Below are 23712 nucleotides of genomic sequence, written 5' to 3'. Positions count from 1 at the left end.
TCTAGCTAAAATGTCAAGACGTGAGTGCTATGGTAGCCGATCACTCAGTTGATCGGAAGTTCCCGGGACGGTGTGTTGGTGTTTGTTTAGTGATGAGAGGAGATATATCAAGATGTCATCATAGAGGAACTGGACTCCAGGATGCAGTGCATCGAGGACCACCCCGGGTATGTGTGTGCCTAACTTATTAATTTATTTCTAATTCGGTTATACTCTTGTTTCAAACGTTTTCACCTTGTTTTATGTTAGTAAGCCATTGCTAAAAAAAAAAATGAAAAATAAGCAATACCTCGCTTTATATCGCGTTGATAGCAAAAGTTAAAATTTAAGAGTTTACGTTATAATGCGGATTATGCAGGCGACCCAAATGAAATCAAAAGCCAAATTCGCCGGGTAAATAATGTGCTCAAATGCGGTTAAAGCTGCATAATGCAAATGAATCGGCTTATCAGCCCGATGCAATTATTAAATTATCGGCGAATGCGCCAATCTCGCCTGATATCGCGAATCGGGGAAAGTAGAGAGCCAAACTTGTTCCCCTTATTTAATTAAGCTGTTTGAAAATGGCCGCGGAAGTGAGCAAAAAAGCGAGTGCAGCAGTTCTTGGTTCAAAAGCCAAAAAGTAATTAAACCAAAATGGTGTAACATTAACCGAAACTCCCCAAAAAAACCCCTCGACATTCCCGTTATCGGCGTTTGGCATTTGAATAGACGCTTTTTGAAGTATTTTTTCCGCCAGAGCTGGAAAAATTCGTTGGCCAAAGCGCTTTTATAATTTGGCTTTCCTTTTTCCCCTCGTTTGCCTTTCGGTTGCCTTTGCTGGTCAGTTTAAACAAAAAAAGGAGATGTTTTTTTTGGTCTAAAGGATTAAATTAAATTCCATTTGGTTTGTGCTGCAAACTTAACGAACACAGGTAAAAATTAAATCAGCGAAAAATCAACATAATTAAAAGCGTTCGGTGTGCGTTGCCCCTCCCCGCATTTTCATTTGTCCATTTCACACACATTTTCTCGTTTTCCCATTTTCCCATTTTCACGTTTCAGAAAGGCAGAAACGAAGCGATGCATAACCAAATTAAAAATGCACGTGTGTGAGCTTTTATTGTTTTTTCGGATTTTCGCCTTGGATAAACAAAGCGGCAAGCAGGCAAAGACAACGAAATGAATACATTTACAGATCTAGCCAGATATTATGGGACCCTATAAAATTAATATAGTATAAATGGGTATAAAAAATGAAAGCCTCCTGAATAATTCATGCCCTCTCATTAAATCTTTTTTCCCTGTTTATAATTATTCAATTATGCGTTTATTGAGTTTGGAGTGGCGTAAAAAATAAATGCAAAAAAATCAAACCAATTTAATTGCGGCCCTAATGAAAATGCTAATAAATTAATATGAAATTATTTGTTTGTCCTTCCGCTTTAATTATGCACAGACATCGGATGTGCCAACGTTTTTTTTGCAGAAATTAAAACAGCAAGCCGGAGACGATATAAAAAGTTTTTATTTAAAACCAATTTAATCGGTTTAATTCTTTAATTTCATTACTATCCCAGTAAATCTGGAAAGTATTTTATTTTATTTTTCATCTCTCAAAGAAATATTTTCGAATGTCCTCTGAGAATAAAGACTCTTTCAGACATTATTTCAGCCTGGTATAATACATTTTTAACATCCCTATTTTCCCCCTCCCAGTTTTAATCACTAGAAAATCGATTTAGGGCCCAAAACTGTTGCGCTGGCTGTTCAAACATATTTTGGCAACTAATCAAATCAGATTCGGGCCATTCAAAGTTCGATGATTAATACCACGGCCCCTTTTTCGGCCCTCTGTCCTTGGCCTTGTTGCCAATTTGAGGCTGATTACAATTCATCAAGCGATGGGGTCGCAATGCGAGGCCTAAACAAACGGACCGGCCACAGAACTTTGTCCCACAAAGGGCTAAATGCCTTCAACACCAATTTGTTTACACGCCAGCCGAACGCCCCCTCGTTGGGGTCCTTTTCGTCCTGATGGCGTTATTTATTGTTATCAGACACTCGAGCACATAAAACATTTTATCACTTGGCCCAACAAAACAGGGTGCAAAAAAAGGGGAAAAGGTGGCGAGAGCCAAAGAGGATAACAAAAAAGGGAGAAAATGATTATGCCGGGGAATAGGCCAGGCCAAAAGGGGCGGGATCGGGGGCACAGGGGGCGTGGCATGGGGCGGGGGGCAGACCCCGGAGCCTCCGAAACTTCATCACTCAATGCGCCTCGATGAGAGTGTTGAATGCTGGACCGGAAACGGAAATAACGCGTCGTTGCCCGACCTCCGACCATCGCCCACCGACCCCGCCCCTTGACTCCAGCCACATCCTTCACCTCATCCGGTCGCTCTATCTATCTTTAAGTAATTTGTGCGCTGTCCACCACTGCTTGCTACACGCTAAAAAATATTAAACAGTCTTGGGAGGACACTCAATATATTTATAATTTTACAAACTATATAAGGATATTTTGAGTATTTCAACTCATTTGCATTTTATTTTGCTTGGTTCATATCTATTTAAATTAATAAGTGGCAATTAAATAATTTAAAGACTGTGGTCTTAACATAAGGCAATAAATAATGGATTTAAAACTTAATATCTAAGTTTAGTGATACTAATTTCTCAACTTATTCGTATTTCTTTAAATTTCAAATATTTTTATAAGCTGAAAGGGGTCACCTAAATATTTTAACATTTGTTGTGACATGACTTCTTTTAGATTGTAAGAAAGAGGGAAGATTTTAAATCACAAAACATTTATGACAATATGTAGGAGAAAAGGTTTTTATTTTTATCATACCCATTAGGGGGATTTTTTCCCAGTGCAGGCCAGCTAGCCGGAAACGCAGACAAAGACAGACTGGATGGGAAAACGCAAAGAAAGCGATAAACGAAAAAGCAACGGAAAAATCACATTTATGTCTAATAGTTTTTTTGTGCGTCCCGGACTCACTTAGCCATGATTAATTAAGCCTGCAGCGCACGCCTAATGGCCGTGGAGCAGGAGCATTACCAGGAGCAGGAGCAGGAGCAGCACTCCTTATCCTTATCCCGTTTCCATTTATTTTTCCCTGACCAGCCAGTACGGGCCATTGACCTTGGCAGCCATGCTATTCGGACTAATTGGTAATGGGGCTAAGGAGCGATGGCACTGGATTTCTGGATTTATGGAAACGGAAAATGCAAAATGGAAAACGGAAAATTAAAATGCTGGCCTGGGGAATGGGTGGGTTGGGGGTGGTGAGTAGGAGGAGCGGCCGGGTCAAGGTCGAGCGCGGCGGTCGGCTGACAAGGGTTAATGAGTCCGGGGAGGCTCGAATGGGGTCAAAGATGATTGCACATTTTTCAGCATTCATTGCAAAATCAAATGGGGTCTCTTGATTTAATTCAAATTGATTTCCCCCTGATAATTATGACCGTTTTTGATTTTGTAATCATATTTCACAAATATAGGCAGATTTGGTGACCCCAATCTTTTTGTTAAAAAACAATCGATCCGCTCTTATAAAACTTTAGACTAAAAGGGAATATTTTTGGAAAACGTAGCTGATTATCATCAACCAAAATGTAAAAAAGTAATTTAGTGCAACAGCTTATACCCGTATAATCTTTTCAGCTCGCGTGCCATTTAAAAATAGCAACCCGTAAAAAAATCCATTAGCTTTTTATATTAAAGTTATAAATTACATTTGCTTTTAGTGCCTTAATCAGCCAAAAATTATTTACGCACAATCAATTAGTTTGTGGGCTTTTAGTGTCCTTATCAGCTAAAACCAATTTACAGTCACGCAAACAAAGTGACTAATGTGTCATTTTAAATTAGCCCAATTTATTTATATCCTTTGATGTGATGCTCCAGATTTACAGGCCAAAAAAACAATTATTATGATCAGTTTTGATTTAGCTTCTTCAGTACTATTCTCTGCACGTTTAATAACCATTTCGAGTGGGTGGGTTAATTGCTGCTTACTTGCTGCAGGCCAAGCTGCACAAATAACTCAATTAGAGCTGCCAGAATTTTCCCCCCCAACTGACCAATGGGGCATTTTCACCTGGCGCTAACTTCGTTTCTTCGATCCCAAACTTTTGCCCGACAGAGGGCGCGTTGATGAAGAAGTGCGGCAAGGACATGAAAAGGAGCCGGTGAAACAACTAACAAAAACTCTAACAAACTCAACGCGGGGAAAAACCCAGGAGAATACCTTCCCCACCTGCCAGCCCTCCTGATTTTCACTTCAACTGCAGTTTTGCAAATAAATAAAAGCATAAAAGCGCAAAAGTGCGCGCCGGAACTTGGCCCAAAAAACAGCGTGAAAATGTAAGCGAAAAACAAAGTTAATTGTCGGCAGCCCCACCCCCGTTTTTCCCCTCGCTGACTTTCCCCATTTTCCAGCGCACAGACACAAGTGCATAAATAATGAAATCTGTCTGCAGCTCTCAGCGATCTCGAATTAGTCGCAAGTGGCAGACTAAATGGCAATCATTCAGCGGGCGACTTTCAACTGGCAAACAAACTGGAAAGTGGAAAGTGGAGAGTGGAGAGTGGAGAGTGGGAGGGGGGGTGGAAGTTGGGTTCTCAGGACCCCTTTTCCCCAAATAGGCATCCTTCGAAAGTCTGGCAAAGTTTCCTCACGAAAATCTCAGTACGCGTTGGGTGTTAAGTTATATACAAATCTTCAGGAGAGGTAGTCATTATACGATTTTCCGTCCTTATACACAGGGTAATGTTCCTATTAAATATATTTTGGGTTCTATTTGTAAAGCTACGAAAAATTCTCGTATTTCTCAAAGTTATTGGGTATTTTGGGTGGGGTTCTTGAAGTATCCTGAAAGTATTAACCGTTCCGAAAAGTATTTTGTAATATTTAAGTTTCAGTATCATGTTATGAAATTTTTTGAATACTAGTCTAATTTAAGTTGTTTTTGGTATACTTTGATTTTTAGTTTTGAATGGATAGCTATATATATATAAAGATAATGTGGATACATTTAAAATAATTTTAGATTCAAGTTCGATTATATATCTCATTAATTGTAGGTTGATTGATTGTGTAAATACTATGTTAACCACTTTATGTTAAAATAAGAATCTCTGAGCTAGAACTCATATGCTGCTAAAATAATGCCGATGTTGGTCCTGTCATTCCTATCGATTTACTGTGCTCCCCATTTGAGCTCGATTTAGCAGACTCCTCCTGCTGCTGTTCCACTTTCCTGGATAGCTTGCAATCAATATGTCAACTCGGGGGACTTTCAAATCTCCTTAGCCTCGGCCACGCCTCCTGTCAAATCCCCTCCTTTGGCGGGCCTAAGGACTTCCCGGGAATATTTGACATATACGTATATTCTTTGTAGCTGCAGTGTGTTGGCGTGCCATAAGCTTGCTTACTTATCATAAGGAACAGTTACAGTTAAATTTAAGTGACTGCCATTGTACAAGCCTCTGAAACACCCCTGAAACCCCATCAAATCCCCCTGAAACCCCCTTCGCGTCTTAGCCACTTCCATGCGATTTTGTCAATTTCGTTTTACGCGCTGCGACTTTTAAATAAAAAGGATGCTTCCTTCGGCTCCTCCCACTTCCGGTTTTTCCGTGCTACCACCCCCCCCCCCCCAGAATTTTCCACATTTTCCGCCCGCCATATGCGCATTGATGCCAGCAGAAATCCGTGCGATGTTGCCGTCAAAATGTGTGCACACACGCTGCCACGCCTCCTTTTCCACCTTTTACCGCCCTTTTCCAAAGTTGTAATGGGTGGCCTGGGTTATAAGCACCCCCATCTTTTTTGAGGGGGGTTCTTGTCATAGAATGCTCGCGTAGACAAAAGAAATGCTAGAAGATGCAACTTCGATTTCAATTGAGCCAAATGCAACTTGACAACGCTGACGACGTCGCTTTGTAAGTTGCTACCCTCTTATAACCGACCCCCTTTCCCTTTCCCTTTTCCCTCCCCCACCCAGAACCTTAACCCCTGCAGCCCCCTCCCTGTTTTCCCGCCCCCCCTAAGCCAGCTTCTTCACTCACAGTGTGTACATCAAAGTCATCGACAAGTCGCTTCGGGAAGTGCACTTAGAGAAATGAAAAGTTATAAAATTAAAAAAATGTCAACAAAATGTTTTTAAAAAATGTAATAATTCAGTTCTAACTAAAAAGGTGTGCAATCTTAGCCATAAAAAGGATTCTTAGCATTTAACAAAACAATCCTTCCTTTAAGATGAGCGAAATGTAGTAAATATGGTTTTTAGTGTGTAAAAAGCCATAAGGAAAGTTAGAGCAGGTGACTTGCCACTTAGCTGCTTACCTTTAAATGCCAAACAAGGCGACACGGAGGGGGCGTGGCACTTGGGACAGGGTGCAAATGGATGGCTGATAGGAGAATCCGCTGGCGGATTCAGATGGAGATGTAGATATGGATGTGGATGGGGATAGCGATGAAGACATATGCTAATCTACATCGATGGTAAGCATCGACAATGGATGGCAAAGGCAGGATCCAAATGGGTGGAAAATTCCTTTGTCTTCAATGCATGAGCATTTTCCATCAACTAATGTGATAGGAAAGGTGACATTTTAAAATATGTAAGAGCACTTAAAGTTATAGCAAAATAAATGTGTAGGAAAATACGTTCAAGTCGGTAGCAATAATAATTTTATATAAAAAGTTTTTCATTATTTAGGGAACTATAAATCATTTCATTCACTTTCAATAATAAAAATTGTAAACAAAGAACTCATCATAAACATATTGGCTGTATTGTAAGGATGCAGTTTTAAAATAATGATGCAACCAATCAAGACCTTCAATTTAAATGAACCAATCTTCCAAATGTATACACATTTTTGGTAACATCAAGTTGGGTATGATTGTGGTTAAACACCTTTTGACCTTCTTAACATTACACCCCAATTAAATGAACGAATCACACCCAAAATTAAACCGTTGCCAACATTGAAATTCAATCCAAATCAAAGGGCTCGAGGCGCCGAATTTAGGGGTTGCGATATCCGTTTCAGGTCGCCGTTGTTGTTGTTGTTGTTGTTGCCGTTGTTGTTTGGCCTGCGAGTGTGTGTTTATTAACTTCATTTGGGTTTAAGCAGCAAAAACGGTTTGCATTTCGCCCGGGAGTTCTAGTGGAAAATGAAGGAAAACTCGGTGTGTGTGAGGGGCGACTTTGCGGGGCTGAAAAGAAAGCGGGAATACGAGCAAGTTTTGGGCGAAACTTTTACCTTTCACTGCACTTTAGCTGCTGCTGCTGCTGCTGCTGCTTTTATCACCCATTTTCCGGCCGTAGCTCACCTGTTGTTTTTGTGTTTTATCCACCTGAGCGCCCAAAGCTGTGCTTTAAAAAATTAACTTGAGACGCTGATGATGATGGCGCTGTGGATGCGGATCCGGATGCGGATGTGGCTCCTCCCAGGACTTTTTATCCTTGGGACTGCGCACTTAATGAGCGTTTAATTGGCTTCATTGTTTACATTGTGGGCGTGTCCTTCGGGGGCGGCTCGAGTTTGGCTGATTGAATTTCTTGAGGAAACTTTTTAATTACATCCCATTGTTGCTGCAACAAAGCAAACAGTTAAGCAAACAACAACAACGGCAACAAATGATGGAAAGTGTTTGGGGGAAATTCACCGCTCAGTGCGTTTATAAACGCGTGTGCGATTTTCATTTGGCAAATTGCTCGGGCGGCTATAAAAAATGTAGAAGGGAATGTAAAATCTGCTACAAAGACAAGACTGGGTTCTTTTCGTGTTTTTTGTTTTTGGGCAATCCCCGATTTATTTACAAATGCTGCAGCATTTTATGTGGCCATTAAAATATTTTATTGCTCTTGGCGTAAATTTAAAGCAACAATAAAACGTAAAGGAAGCGGCCGACAAGAACCCAGAAACTCAGCCACAAAAACGTGAGCCAGCCTCAAAAATAGCCAGGCTCAGAAAAAAAACAAGCCTTACAAATCCGGCAAGAAAAATAAAGGCGTTCAGAAGAGGGTTAAATATGAGGACTACGGAGTACCCTATGTACTTAACCGGAAATAACCGAATAAAATCAGTAAGGTCTTAAAGTCACCTATGAAGGTGCCTAGAAGTATGCTACAACATATTTTATACTCGAATGTGCAAAGGTTGTATTGAATACTATTAGACATATTTATAAGTGGTTTCAAAATGTTTATTATTTTGATACTTATTTTGGGAGACCTTTGAATATTTGTTTAGTAAATCCAAGCTGTACATCCCTTTCCTGCCAAAATTTCGTGGCTCCCCTGACTTTTTAGAAACGCCCACATTCTTGCGACTGTCCGCGTGGTAAGGCGTTTTTCCAGCGATTTTCCCTTTTGCGATTCGGTGAAAATTTAATTTGCATTTGCGCATAAAATGCTGCTACATCACTAGTGGCCATGGGCGTGTGGCAGGAGGGGGCGGACCGCCACGCCTGCTAGTTTGACTTACACCTTAAAGACCCCCTCATGTGCGGGTCTCCTTTTTCGTTCCGGCTTCCGTTTTTCCAACGCTTTTCCCACCAACCATATTTATGGCAGCAGCTGTTCGGGAAAATGTTGAAAAAAAACGTACAGAAGGCAAAAATGAGAGGGGGCGGCCCTCCGCCCATGTTACGCATACAAATGGCAGCCAATTGATTTACTTGTGCTGGCAGTCATTTGTTCTGCAACCCCCTCCCCTGCCCACACCCGCCAAAGGAAGCAGCTTAAATTTTCCTATTGGAAAATGGGAAATGGAAATCGTCGTGAAAAACAGGGTCTGTGTTTTATGGCAGTCCATGTAAATTATGTTTATGATGGCCGGAATCGAGAATCGAGCGAATCGGTTGGGAAAAACAACATCTACTCGCACCGATTTCGTTTCAATTAAGCATCCAGTTATTATTAAATTTGTACTTAATTTCATTTGGCGAAAACCCATTTTGAATTCGTTTTAATTTGTTTTCCCTTTATTTGCTTAATAACTCTATTTAATTTCGGGGTGAAAAAAAGAGTCGAACATTTCCGCCTTTCCCCGTTTTTTTCCGTTTTTCCGTTTCACATTGAGCAATGAAAAGTGTCCATTGAAAAAATGGCTGTGTGAAAATATGCAATATGCAAACGAAAGTCTCTCGCTCTCTTCTCACCTGTTTATGCAAGCCAATAAAGGTCTACCTGTATGCCGACGTGTGTGAGTGTGTGAGTGTGTTTGTGTGTTATGCAGCAATAACTGTAAATGACAAACAAATGCGCACGTTAAAATCGTTGATTAAAATCAGCATAAACACACACAGGACAAAGGCTAAAATGGCAACAGGCGGCGGCGAAGGGGGGTGAAAGTGGGGAAAGCTGCAAAAATGATTACCCACAAAGTGTAAACATTCGACTGATAAATACCCTGGAAAAATTGTTGGGGCTTAACATGGGAGTTATTCAAAAATGTATTATTAGTATAAGCATTTTACTTTAAGCTTACTCGATATATTTATTAAATGTGTTTGTAGAATGTGCATTGTACATATCTGGAAAAATATTCCTTCATTAAAGTATTATTACAATAGTGCATAAAATATAAGCTCGTTCAATTTCATAGAAGAAGAAACAACTCAGAATATATTGTAAGAACAATATTTATTAGAAAATGCTGACGTACAGAAAATGTTAAGGTGAAAGTGTGAAAAAATAATGTTGTATACCAATTAATAGTTATTGATCATGAACAAAATGTTTGTGCTTAATTTTTTTAAAAGCTTTAAATTTATAAAATTTGATAAAGATGTTTTTAGTTTATAACCTTTTTTTAAAAATAAGTTAGTGGCTTATAATTTTGTATTTATGAAGTTTGTTGTAGTTCTAATTTTGTTTACCACCATATGCTGTTCGGATCAATGGGTATGCCAAACAAGCCAGCAAAGGCGGAGGAGAGGGCGTGGCAAGTGGGAGGGGCAGGGGCAGGGGCAGGGGCAGGGGCAGGGACAGGGGCAGGGGCAGGGGCAGGGGCAGGGGGCAGGGGACATTCTGCCAAAAGGGATCCATGCAGTGCGTCATTTATGCGGGCCTATGAGCAGGGTTTTCAGAAGGGCGGGATTTCGGTTTCGTCCTGCTCAGGTAAATAAGTTGCACTTTAAAGCAAACACGGCCCAAAAGCAGTGGCCCCTCTCTCACCCCTCTGCCACTTTCAGCCCACGCCCCTGGCTCGCCGACATCAACATCAGCCAAACAAAATGGCTTCTGTCCCCGTGTGTGTGTGTGTGTGTGTTTGGGCTCGAGTGTCCTGCACGGACTGCTAGTTACAGAGCCTGTAAATGTCATTGGCAGACACAGACGAAAATATTTTAATAACTACTCGTATTCGTTCTGCTCCGGCAAATGTTTTCATTAGCTGGAAAAACAGAGAACAAAATAGAATCGGGGAAATATACACGTTTGTGTGTGTGTGTAGGGGAGCAGCGAAGAGAACTAGACGGCGCAGAGGAAAACAAAAGCCAAATGAATGGAAAGTCCTGGGAAAGCCAGTCAATTAAGCCGAAGAGAGCGGAGAGGTCCTCGAGTAATTCCGCAAATAATTGCACGACTTTAAGGCCAAGTGAAGCGCACTCCTGCACTTTTACAGCCCTTGTCATAAGGCCTTTCCTTTCCTATTGATCTCCGGGGAGTCGTAAAGCAGGGCGAACATTTCTGCAATTGGAAATGCTTAGCTGGGAAACTCGAAGGGAATTTGCATTCGGAAGAAGCCTTGAAGGAACATTTCTTTTTCTTAATTATGTGTAAGTGTACTTTTGGCACTTGCTTTAAATGACTTTCAGTTCTGCATATCATATATGTATGACCCAACTGTAAGCCATTAGGTCCCAAAAGAAAAGATCTACAACAAAAATGAAAAAATACTTACTTAATACTATAAGATTATAAATGTATTGTTAATGCTAAATTCACTAGATTTGAAATGGCTTTTAAAGGCGTACAAAAGTATGCTGTGAAAAACTTACGTCGTCTTTATAATGGTTTCTTTCACATGGTTTCTAAGTTGTTTTAAGGTATGCTGCAATAAAAATGCATATATTGTTGCCTACTTTTAGACACCTTTTATGTAACTATTTTGATAGTTTAAAAACATATTCTCTCCAGTGGCGTTTTTAGCCCTGACACACATCTGAAGAGGCGCTGATTCCGTCTAAGGCCCTCCATTAGGCCCGCTAAATGGCTTGACCAATTTTATTAACCCCTCTCAGCTGAATTTTCTCTAAAATCGCGTGGTGTGGCCAACCAGGGGTTAACTGGTGCTTGTGGTGGTGGCGAACAACATTGTTATTATTTTTAAAAGCGATTTTCGCAACCGGCACGCAGCTGGGCTCGTTAAAAGCACAAACAACGAAAAGATGAAGGGGCGGCAGAGGAGGCAAACATGGGTGGGGATAAGGGGGGCTTGGATTTTTGGTAGGTAGGTACATCCCACACACACATACGGACATGGAAAGCAGTTAGCCCCGCGGTGTATACACATAAGTCATTTATTGAAAATCCACTGCAGCAGGAAAAGCTGGAAAAACAGGAACGGCAGGAAAAGCAGGAAAAGCGACGGCAACGGCTGCCGTCCAAAGTATGACAAACAATAGCCAAATGGGTTTTTCCTACAACAACAATTTTTCAATATGCTCCAACCAAAATGACCAAAGAGCCGGCTCCCCAAACTGAAAACCGAGCCCAAAAAATACCCGGAAAAGGGTAGCACAACGGGTTTTTTTGGGGGTGTGGGCACCATTTGCCGTTATTGTTTGCGTAACCAGGGGTTGGGGAAAAGCCGGGGTATACCCATTTTATCATAAGATATTGGGAAGATCCCGTCCAACTTGGGAACTATTTTAAAATACCATCTTTAATACGGTACAATGAAGGATTATTATATTAATGGTCGACTTTTTGAAAGAAAAATTAAACTCATTGCCAATATGCTGTCATTACTGTTGGAAAGCAATCATTTCTAAAACTCTATAACCTATTCAAAAATGTATCTAACTTATTATTCCTCCTATATTTGTAGGGTACTTATGGCTCGACTTGCTGCCCCATTATTTTATCCTACTTGCCATTATTGCGCATTGTGAGGCTGCTGCAGCTTCAGCTTTTTCTGCCCGATCCTGTTTTCCGCTCCTCCCTCCCACTGCTTTTCCCCCTCATTTTCCCACCCACGACCACATTTTCCCACCCCCACACGCCCACTCACAGGATGGCCAAGGCAAAGAACATTCATAGGTCGATTGTCGCTGCCATTAAGTGTGCATAAATGTGACAAGAACAACAATAAAAAGGATAACGACGGTTACGGAATTCGAGTCGTGTTCAGGTCGAGTGTGACATGCCCTTACGCTCGGAAAAGGGTTTGGTAATTGTGTAACCAAGGTGTACAACAGAAAGATATAGCAAGATAGTAAGGTTTTGTAAAATAGATCATTAAAATATGAATGTAACAATAAGGATCGGTTATAAAATAACACTCATGGCCTGTGAAATGATTTAAAACCACTACCTAAAATCCTATGTTTTACTTATTTTTAAAGTGTATTTCTTTAACAAAAAATGAATTATAAAAAATCTGGTTAAGTAATTTAAGCAAATAAAAATGGAATTATTTGTTAGGTATTTTGTATAATATTGAAAGAGTATCTATTTGGTTTTGTAATGTAATAACTTGTGCCATTTTAAGTTTGAAACTACCCCTATGTAAATGTAAGCCAATACAATGTAGTCACCTACTAGAAATCTTCTACAATTTTGCAAATTTGTTGCATGGTAAAGGGGTAATATTTCCCAGCTGAACATTGTTATCAAAAAATGTAATAGATACGAAAATAAAAAAGGCTTAAATCTGCTTTCACGGATTGGAAATAAGCTCGAACTGCAGCGCGCTGGTGGAGTGTTTGCATTTGTTTATTTGCCGCTGCTGCAGGATGCCAGCTGCTGCCCAGACACAGTTTCAAATATTCAGGAGCGGATCGGGATGTGGATGGAGATGCCCTGCCAGCCCGAAACCTTTAAATAAAAACTGTCAGAAAATAAATTTTAATTTGTGACATTGGCCATGGGGCAGGCGAAAATGGATTGAACGATTCGAGGGCCAGCAGGATGGGTGGGAGGAGCGGTGGTGCGGAGGTGCTGCGCCGGGCAGTTAACAAAAGGACGTAAAAACGAGGAAGCACTGCAACGGCCATCAAGGCTAACGATATTGTGACAGGTTATCGATATTGTCGCAAACTCGAATGGCTGACAATCGAGTGGTGCTCTGGAATTGGTCAATTACTTAACTGCCAGGGAAATCGGTTTGGTTCTTGATTGCAATTCTGAAGTGTGCTCGTTCTCGGGCTCGCTTGTTGTGTAGTTGTCGCTCGTTGAAATACACGTTTTTTGTCAATTGTGCGGATTTTAAATAAAGGTGTTTCCGGCTTCTATGATGGAAAATTTAAATGCAGTTTTGAAGCACTGTGAAAGTACGTTAAACATTCATTTTAAGCTTAAAAATGTTAACTACTCAAGAGTGAAAGTGTTTAGTGGTACATTGAACTAGGGAAATTCCTTATAGGCAAGAAAAAAGTTCCGAAACCTTATTTTCCGGCCAAAGAATAAGGTCAGAATAAGGATTGGCGATAGAACCAACAGGTATTCATTTTTTTTTACCGTTTTCCGCAAAAAAAGATGAACATTAAAATGCGAAAATTGTATTATTTGTATTTTATGCATACATCTATGCGCTTAAGAAATTCGAAATGGAAGAATTTTCGTGACAAAATTGATCAGATTCGAGACATATTTTCTGCCGAAGTGCTGAATTTATTAGTCTCAGACACCAGGCAAACAGAAAACTTAGCAAGTGACAGCTGGTAGCCAAAAGTGAACTTAAACAGCTGTTAATTTTCAAGATGGCGGCCCTTTGCATATTTCCCCTCCTCCCACTGACCAATATGATCTGATCGCCATGGGAAAGAACCGTTAGTTGTGAGCCAAACGCAGACTAGAGATGAGCAACTATGGCTGTTTCACGAGCTTGTCACGATATTCTCACGATCATGTCACGAGCTTGTCACGATCTTGTCACCGTGGCAAAAGGAAGAAATCACCAGAGCATCTCTAAGTAAGCTTGGAATAAGCTAATCAGCTGATCGTTTTACACCTACTAAACGTTTATGTTCGCCTGGTGTTTGAAATAAAAAATCTAGCAATTTTACCATTTTCTCGATGAGAAAATAAGGCATTTTGTACTTAAGATTTCTATGAATTGTCATTTCAATGAGGTCTGAAATTTAATTTCTTGATCTTTGACACCAGGCCAACATAATCCGTAGCAGGTGGCTGCTGGGCGCTATCATTTTCTTACTGGAAGAAAACCGTTAGTTTAGTACAAGAGACTAGAGGTGGGGCAATCGCTTGATCGGCCAAGAAAGGCCCTACATATTTTGGGGCGGCACACCACTAGTTCAGCCTTAAAAACTAATCGTTGGCCACCTACGAATTTTCCTGTTCGCCTGATGCTTCGAATTGAAAAATCGCAAATTTACTTCAACAAATTGAAGAGCTTCGTAGCATTTTTTTATTCAAAATGCTGGATTTGTGGCCCTCAGACACCAGGCAAACAGAAATCATAGCAAGTGGCAGCTGGTAGTCAAAAGTGAACTTAAACAGCTGTTCATTTTCAAGATGGCGGCCCTTTACATATTTCCCCTCGCCCCACTGACCAATAGGAATTGATCTCCATGGGAAAGGACCGTTAGTTGTGAGCCAAACGCAGACCAGAGATGAGCAACCATGGCCGTGTCTCCAGATTGTCACAAGCTGGTCACAAGCTTGTCACGATCTTGGCACGAACCTGTCACGATATGCATGAAATAACAGGCCGTGCCAAAAGGAAGAAGTCACTAGAGCATCTCTAAGCAAGCATTGATTAAGCTAATCAGCTGATCGTTTTACACCTACTAAACGTTTATGTTCGCCTGGTGTCTGAAATAAGAAATCTAGCAACTTGACACTCGATTGGCATTCAAACCTGGAAATTTGAAGTTATGGCCATTTTTCGCAAAAAATATGAGGCCTCATGAAAAGGGGAAAATTGATCGAAAAATACAGTTCCTGAAATGTGATGAGGATCGTTAGCCTAGTCGGTCTTTTAGCTATGCGGTTTTCCTAATTTCTATTAAAAAAGGCTAAATAATAAGGTACTTCTCTCAAAAATCCTACTCCCCATTTTTTGCCTTAAAAAAGGGGGTATTTTGGCTGTCACTGTGCGAAATAAGGTCAGAAAAAGAAATGCCATACCTCGTTGAGCTCGTAATTAAATTCCCAATGGATTTGCATTCAAATGTGAAAGCTTTAATTTTTGGCCAATTTTCGCAAAAATGAACGATGTTACAAAAAATGCGAAAATGGGTCAAAAAATAAATTTCCCGATTTGTGATATGGATCGATAGCCTTGGTTGTTAGCTGCTCATAACAGTCGGTCTTTTTGTTGTGCGCCCCGATTTGACTAAATTACGACATAAAAACGGCCTAAAAATAACGCATTTTTCGTCAAAAAATAAGGTTCCCTATTTTTGCACAAAAAAAATCAGAATTTTGGTCGACAAATTGCGAAATGAAGTCAGATTAAGGATTGTGATACCTCGTTGAGCTCGTAATTAAATTCCCACTAATTGGCACTTAAATCTGAAAAATTTAATTTTTGAGAATTTTTTAAAAAAAAAAGATGATAGGGTTAGTTAGCCTAGGTTGTCAGCTGCTCAAAACAGTTGGTCTCTTAGCTGTGCGCCTTGGGTTGACCAAATTATGACTGAAAATCGGCTGATAAAACGACTTTTTGGTAAATCATACTTCCTATATTTCGCGCAAAAAAGGAAGTATTTTTGCCAAATGTGAGTTGGTAAATATAAGTGTGGAAATACTTAGTATATTTTGGGAAAGAGTGGCTTCAAATGGCTACGAACCGACCACCAATGAGATGCGCACTTTTCCGCTGGCGATTGGAAAACTTGGTATTCAGCTCCTGACTTGGGCGAAATTCGCTGGCCTCGGGTGCGGGGAATCGGTTGAAAATTAAACATAATCATGTGCAACATAAATATGCAAGTGGAGTGCGGCTCGTCGTTTGCTATTGATATTTGGCCAAAAGCAGGAGGAGGATTCGGGTGTGGGATTCTGTGGGAGGAGCAGGAGCGGCCGCCGGAGTCGCAGAAGCCACCGGAGCAGCAGCGACTGCAAAGTTTGCATAGCAAACAATGTGCACTTCTGGCAACACACACCCTGCACACCCAGCACACCCTGCACACACTACACACTACACACTACACACACCCCGCACACCATCTCTACACACAGGCTGTTCGTTAGAGTGGCAAATCAAACAGTTCCCCCACATCGCCCGATGAATATGTTTATGCCAGTTGGCATTGCAATAACTTCATAAATATGCAGTGCAGAATGCAGACGGCATACTGCATACTGCATACTGCAGCATTCGAAGCCGAGCTGCTGAATTTAAATTCAAGCTGCGGCAACAAAGTCGAATTTAATGCCGCCGGAGCTGGGCAGAACAATGCAATTATGATTCGGCTGTCAATTAAACGGCAAATTTACAGCACTTCAAGTGCAGTGGCAGCCGAAATGCGGTTGAGGGGGGGTTGTGGTGCTGCCACTGGTGCTTCGATGGAATAAGCATGAAATAAAATCATATAAAATATCAATAAAGCACACAAATTTATTGCAGAAACATACACGGGAAGAGCGAGCAGTTGAGCATCCTGCAGGAGCCCCTGACTGCAGACTCTGCCTTTCGATTTTTGATACCCTTGAACACGCATCTAAGTTACGTGATTATTTACTTTGATTCCTTGCAATATTGCTTGCTATCTTTATTTTGAAAAGTATAGTTAATTGTTTAGATGTCAGATATAATTGGGCGTCATGTATTTAATTTATAACGCTCTGGATTTGCAGGGCAAAGTATTTTGTTATTACTTTCGAACATATCAGTTCGAATTTTTCTTCAGTTATATATTTTCCGTAAATTTGTTTTAGACTTTAAAGAATAAAATAAAATGACCAAAAACCAATCTATTATTTTATTTCTAAAATTCGACTTAACAATTATGAATCAGGTATTTAATTCATATTGCTCTGCATATTAAGGGTAATACCAAACTGCTTAAATGTTTTTTTGGATTTATTTTAAACAATATAATACAAGGACTACAATTTTATTAATTATTTTTCAACTTATCTTTTAACAATTTTAATATTTTTAAATGAAGCGTTTCTTGAGTGGTTCTTAATTTGATTAGGGTACAACCATCTTCGCTCCTCGAGAAGGACTTCCTTTTATTTGTGCTGCAGTGTGTGAGTGTTGGGAAATACTCGTAAATAAAATACTCTCCATGTCTCCACCCCTCCCCCTCCCCTGCTTTTCCGCCCCCATTTTCCCGGCCCCCGAATTTTCTTCCTCTGGTTGCGCCAGCGGCAAAACGATGACGAGCTGACGATGTCGTTGTAAATACCATAAAGAAAATCGTTGCCGACGTGCGGTGTCCGTGTCCGTGTGTCCTGCGAGTCCTGTCTGTCTATGTGTGTGTGGGTGTCCTGCCGTCTGGAAGGAGTTGGCCAGAAAGGAGCAACAGCAGAAGGCAGCCGGCAGGAAGCCCTGCGAAATGTTATTTATTGGAATTGTGTAATAAATGTGACCGAAAGTGCACTCGACGTAAACGAAATGTTGCATGCCACATCCTTCGTTGGGGCTTCCAGGACTCGCCGCTGCATTAGGAGCCACCGAATGATGCAAATGAAGGTGGACCGGCAGCCAGGACATATGCGCTTCCAAATGACCATTATCCATTATCCTTTTGCACGTGCACAGATGTGGGCTTTCAGCGTTATAGGTCCAACGGTTGGGATGACAGGACATCTTGCGAGGTCGGAGATCTTCATTAACCCGAGGTCTCCATTACCATGTGGCTGAAACCCAGAATGCATTTGGAAATCCTCTCACTGAAAAAAAGCAAAACTATCATGGTAATACTATTTAAATAAGTGTTTAATAATAATAAGCGTAGGAAGTCAATGTAGTTGACTTCAGTACAATAAAAATCATAGTGAATGTAAATTGCAGTGCTTATATTTTTGTTACCTTTTCCTATTTTAAGTTGTTAAATTTAAGGACAGCGGAGAGCAATTTAACCCTTAAAACCCTCTTCACCACGTCAGCAGAGCTTTAAGCCTCCAAGGAAGTAGATTTCAGGGCTTCCCCCACTTAACTCGCTGAAAATAAAATACTACCCCATCAATCAATCAATACGTGCTGATGTAAGCAAATAATCCAGTACAAAATTGAGACGTCACGCGTGATTACCGAACGTAGTCGCAGGACATTTCGAGGATACGAGGATACGAGGATGTGTGTGTGGGACCATTTCGTATGATCGGCCGACAGATTGGGAGCTATGTAGCATATATGCTCGCTTATGGCTACGTGATCGCCCAGTTAGGAGGGCACATATAATGGGGCACTCGACGCGACTCCTCGCAATTTGTGTCGGGCATTTGCATCTGCACATACCCACATCTCCCTTTTTTGGGAGGGGGACGTCCTACGACCACAAAACACTCGGCAAAAGCAGTCGACCCTTGGCCAAAAAGGACACCCACGCCCACCGTTGCCCACTTGGCTAGCTTCTAGCCAAATGGGGATGAATTTATTATAACACTTTGTATAGTCATACTACATATTGGCTGGGTTCCAGATAAATAGGGATATTTTCAAGTTGTCATTCAGTGTAACCATGCTGAATATTATATCATTTTCGATTTGTCAAAAATAATTACCATTAAAAAAATATTTCTTGTTAAAGGGGAAATGACATGTGTTGATAGTTCAATTGTTACTTTGGTTAATTATCATTGAATTATATCCCCCTATTAAAGAGGATTTTATTTTTAATCTTTATTCTTTTTTGTGCTTCAATCAACAAAATTATGTGGAGAGAAATCTTAGTATTTCCCACCCCATTTATTGAGATTCTCTCCCCCAAATATTTGGCAATAAAGTGTTGGTTTTTAGGGCTTTCGAAAACATCTGGCAAGAATTCAAAAATATGCTTAAATATTTGAGATGATAAATATCATATTTTGAGTCAAAAGCGGCTTGTTTAAGCACCTTTCCTAATTTATAGTCGGCAGCACTGGGCGCCCACTTGTCCAGCTGCATTGGCAAATCCCAGCGCCCCCTCCCAATGCCTTTACCCCGCCCATGCACACACACATATGGCACCTTTGCTTTGTCCCGAAAATTTCCATCGATTTGATTTATATGCAAAATATTTAAATTTTATTGCCCGTTTGCATATGGGCCAGACAGTCCGACAGTCGGACGGAGGGACGGAGGGAGAGTCAGGACCCAGGAGGCTTAAGTGAGATCGATAGTTATAGTTGGGAAGCACACACACGAGAACAGTCGGAAAACAGCTGAGGTTGTGAAGATAATTTATGCAGCTTTCGGTAATATTGAAAACGAAATTTAAACGCAAACAAGGGAAAGTGTTTGGGAAAGCCAGTTTTGCTAACCCGGCCTCGATTCCAGTTTAGTCGCCACCTGTTTTGTTTGTGCTTGTGTTTTTGTGTTTGGCAGAAATTCGCTTATGTGGGGAAATACGGGGAAATGGAGAACGGAAAATGGAAAATGGCCAGGCGATCAAAGGCCATCGAATCTCAGAGATGGCTCCTCAAATGCAGCTAATGAGGGGCCTGCGTCCGCTTTTCGTGTCGCCGACTTGCAACTTTCCACATTTTTCATTATGTCGCAGACAAGGCGCAAATGAAAAGGAGCTGCAAAATGGGCAAAGGGAAACCCCCGAGTGGACGGGGGCGTGGGAGGCGGGGAGGCGGGGAGGCGTGTCAGAAATTATGTTGATTGTTTGCTCTAGCCAAGGAAATAATTAAGCAAGACATGGCAGCAACGGAGACACGGGCAAGAAACCCGAGCACATTTCGCTGGCGCCAAGTCAAAAATATACATATATACCAGATATATCTGGGCTTTTCTGCACAGCAACAAAATAAAGAGTTTACATTTCAAAATGTGTAAAAAATAAGGATATTATAATATTTTCGTATAAAGAAACCCCTCTTCCCAAAGCCAGACTTTTCTTCACTGCTATCATTATATTGTTTTCTGTTCTTGTTAAGAAATATTTATTTATTATAATTTGGTCCTAATATTGATTGTACAAGTAAAAGACTTAATTGTATTTGAAAACAATTTTGAGTACCACAACATTTGCAAAATGTAGATGATTATTTTGTTTAGTGTAGGTATTTCCCTATCAGGCTGCAAAAACAAATTCCGAAATTGTCAACAGCTTTTTGTGAGTCACTGCGTGTGCACTGGTTTTTTGTTGCTGCTGCAAGTTAATCTAATTAGTGTGCCACTTGGAGCTGCAGTTTTGATTTACATTTCGAGCTGCCACTGGAAATTAGCCAGGCCCGCCCCGAAATCACCCCCCCCCCACCCCTGAAATTTGGGCACCAAAAAGTTCTACTAATTTCCGCACAATTCGCTCAAAATGTTCGAAATAGATCGCTGGCCATCGCCATCGCCCCTTTTGGCTTTGAATGCCGGCATTATTTCGGTTCGATTTCGATTTCGGGTTCGGTTCATTTTATCGCATTTCATTAGCGGCGAACAGCGATTCCAATTTCCAATTTCCAATTTACCATTTCCATTTAGTTGTTCGACTCCGCCCCTGTCCACCCGCCTTTGTTCCCCTTCTAATCCAGCCTCCAATGGGATTTTATTTTATTTATTTATTACGTATACGTAAAACGTCGAAACGCAGCGCGTTCCTTTGTCCACGGCGGTCCCTTTGTTTGGCCCAACTGGGCAAATATTTGGCCAACGAAAAGCGGTCCGCGGCTCCCTTGATAAGCGATAAGCCTCGTCTCGCCAGGGCCATGAATAAATTAGTTGGCCAGCCCCAGCAGAACTCGCAGTTGGTCAAGGAAACATCGTCATTTTTCGGTTCCCAAAAGTTGGAGATCCGAAAAGGAAAGTTTAGGAAGAGTGCTGTTACAATTCTTCCATTTCAAGACTATTTTACACGGTTTTGTGCCCACTTATTTATTGCTACTAAAAAGATTTCCTGAAGAACTCGCAAGAAAACATCGTCTTTGAAAATATTTCGTCTGACTTTTTTTGTTGGAGACTTTGGTACTTATTATGTATATAAAAACAAGCAAGCCCTGATATGGATTTCAGTACGAACTTTAGCAAAGTTTCTGGGTCAGTTTTCAACTTCACTCAGTTATAACTAGAACTCCGTCGGCTCAACAACGAAATCGACCATTTATTTATTTTCTTAAAGTGAATTTTTAGTTGACATATTTGGTACGCTTAACAAAGAAGCTGTAATATTATATAATACGTATATCTGAATCAGTTCTAGGACCACCATGAGCATAATCGAGAATCCAGGGGCGGTGGCAAAGAGGGCGCGCCCGCGAAGATATACTTTGGGCGAGCTGTACCGGATGTTCAAGGACGCAGCCCTGACCCGGTTCTTTGGCCAGATGGTGCTCTGCCGCGAACCCAGGCTCTGTGCCTTCTCGCTGATTCTGGGACTCGTGGTCCTCGACTTCCTGACCCGGCACTCGCTGCCCCAGCTGGTGGGCATGGTCTGCTCGATGGTCCTGTTCCATGGATTGCTGTACAGCGTCCTGCGGCGGTATGTCCGCTTTCTGCCGTACGAGGAACTCCTCGTTAGCCGGATCAACTCGTCCTGGTCCAGGGACCTGGGCATCCGCGTGGCCCACTGCATCAACCGCTGCGTGGCCACCGCCCAGTTCCTGCTCTTCGGACCGGACATCCTCTCCAGCCTCCTGCTGGGACTCGTCCTGCTGGAAGTGCGCTCCATCCTCTGCTGGATAAACTTCTCCTCGCTGATCAAGATCGGTGGGTATCCTTAGAAAAATTAATAGAATCTTCGCACTAAAAAGCTACATTTCTTTAAGATTTAGTAGAGTTTTCATAAAAATTAATCATACGACACGTATGCCAGTTAGAATTTGATCCAAAAACTTATTCTCCCACTTCTTACTTCTCCAGTAATTTTTAAATTAATAGAGCGAAAACACAAGTCTTTGTTTTCAATATACTTCACTTAGTTTAAAATAAACTTGGGCTTAAGGGCAACACTGCGTATAAGTGATACACTCAAAAAACCACTAATATTATGGAAAATGCTCTTAATTAATTAATTAAAATGAAGTGTAAAATATTGTGATTAAGTCTACTACTCAGTTTCTAACTGGTAAATGGAGTATCAGTTATAATTTATTTTTCTCCGCATAGCCTACATCATGGCATTTGCCCTACCGAAACTGTGGGAGGCCTTTCTTCTCTATCTGGACGTACATCCTTGTGGGATCCGTCACCGCCTGCTGGTCCAGCTTCTGCCGTACCTCTTAACCAAGGAATTCATCTTCGGGCTCCTCGAGGAGTTGGCCATGGAAGTGGACCTGTACAGTGCACAGTATTTCGAGCTGGAAATGGAGAAAGCTGACAATGGGAGGCCGAAAAAAGGTGGGGAAATCAAAAGGGAATCGCGGATCGAAGGACAATGCAATAATCCAGTTCGGGGTTAAAAATCATCTCTCAAAAGTATTTGTTTTTCCTTAATTCAGTAGTTTTGTTTAAATTTGTTCACCGTTTCCGTACAAACCAGCTACAAATACTGACAACTTCTAATAGCCGCAATAATAATTAATGACAAAAGGCAAGGCAATATAATAATAATCTTATATACACTTATTACACATTAAATTGCCAGTTGTTTTAATTTATTTAAAGGGTGTTCTAAAATCTGTATCCAAAAATGTTGCAGTCAATGGCGATTTATTTTTAAATTAGAAAAAAAGTTCGTTAATACATTTGAAGAAAATTCTTTAGAAGTAAATGGTTTTTGAATTTAAAAAAAAGCAGCACTGTACAACACTGGTAGTTGTATGCATGTTTAAATATTTTTTTTAAATACAAACATAAGAAATAATAATATATGAATTCGATATAATTTAGCTCTTGACCCGCTTTTCCTGAATTTATGTTACCCTAATATTGTGAAGAGGTGGTAACTGTGTAATTTTTGGCGTGGAAATTAATTAAAGCCCCCTGTTTTTCCGCGCAACTTGTGGGCGATAAAAATCGCGCCCAGAACGTGACAAGCGACGATGAAGTTGAAGGCGCCGAGAGCAAACAAGCATACGACTTGCCGATGATGTGGGTGTTGTTCCTGTATGGAAAGTGGGTGGCGGTGGGCGGAAGTGGGTGGGAGTGGGTGGTGGGTGGTGGATGCAGCACAGCCGGTCAGTGGTTAATCATTAAAGCCGCCTGCTCGGGCCAGGGGCTCAAGATGGTCGGATTTATTCATTAGCGGGGTGTTTGGGGCCTGCGAAATCACTGTGGCCCAGTGGGGGCATTAAAAATTTAGTGAGCTCTCGGCAGGAAGTGCACGAAAATCGGAGGAGAAAGCGACAGGAAGTGGGTGAAAATTGGGCAAAGGGAGCGGGAGGGAAGGGCTTTTCTTCTGGCAATTTGCACTCAATTGCAATTTCCGTTCGCCGCTGCCATTTGCTACGTGGCTGCCACGTGAAAAGCCATCTCGCCCACCC

The 23712-nt window shown here is 41.2% G+C and overlaps 1 protein-coding gene across 5 annotated transcripts; it reads left to right on the top strand.

Moving 5' to 3' along the window:
- The first annotated feature begins 52 nt into the window (after positions 1-52).
- ccb (central complex broad) lies at positions 53-22867 on the top strand. Of its 5 annotated transcripts, none has more exons than XM_017081314.4 (3): positions 59-167; positions 21486-21997; positions 22397-22867. In XM_017081314.4, exons 1-3 carry the CDS (start codon positions 142-144, stop codon positions 22687-22689), a joined length of 831 nt encoding a protein of 276 aa, XP_016936803.3. In that variant the 5' UTR covers positions 59-141; the 3' UTR covers positions 22690-22867. The 5 variants fall into 5 exon arrangements, 4 of the variants coding, with proteins under 4 accessions (XP_016936803.3, XP_036676725.3, XP_016936804.3 ...); XM_036820830.3 differs by lacking the exon at positions 59-167 and adding an exon at positions 13391-13505; XM_017081315.4 differs by lacking the exon at positions 59-167 and adding an exon at positions 21283-21433.
- The last annotated feature ends 845 nt before the right edge of the window (positions 22868-23712 follow it).

This window comes from Drosophila suzukii, chromosome X (assembly GCF_043229965.1).
Source record: "Drosophila suzukii chromosome X, CBGP_Dsuzu_IsoJpt1.0, whole genome shotgun sequence".
Lineage (NCBI taxonomy): Eukaryota > Metazoa > Arthropoda > Insecta > Diptera > Drosophilidae > Drosophila > Drosophila suzukii.
This window is presented reverse-complemented; position numbering and strand designations above follow the sequence as displayed.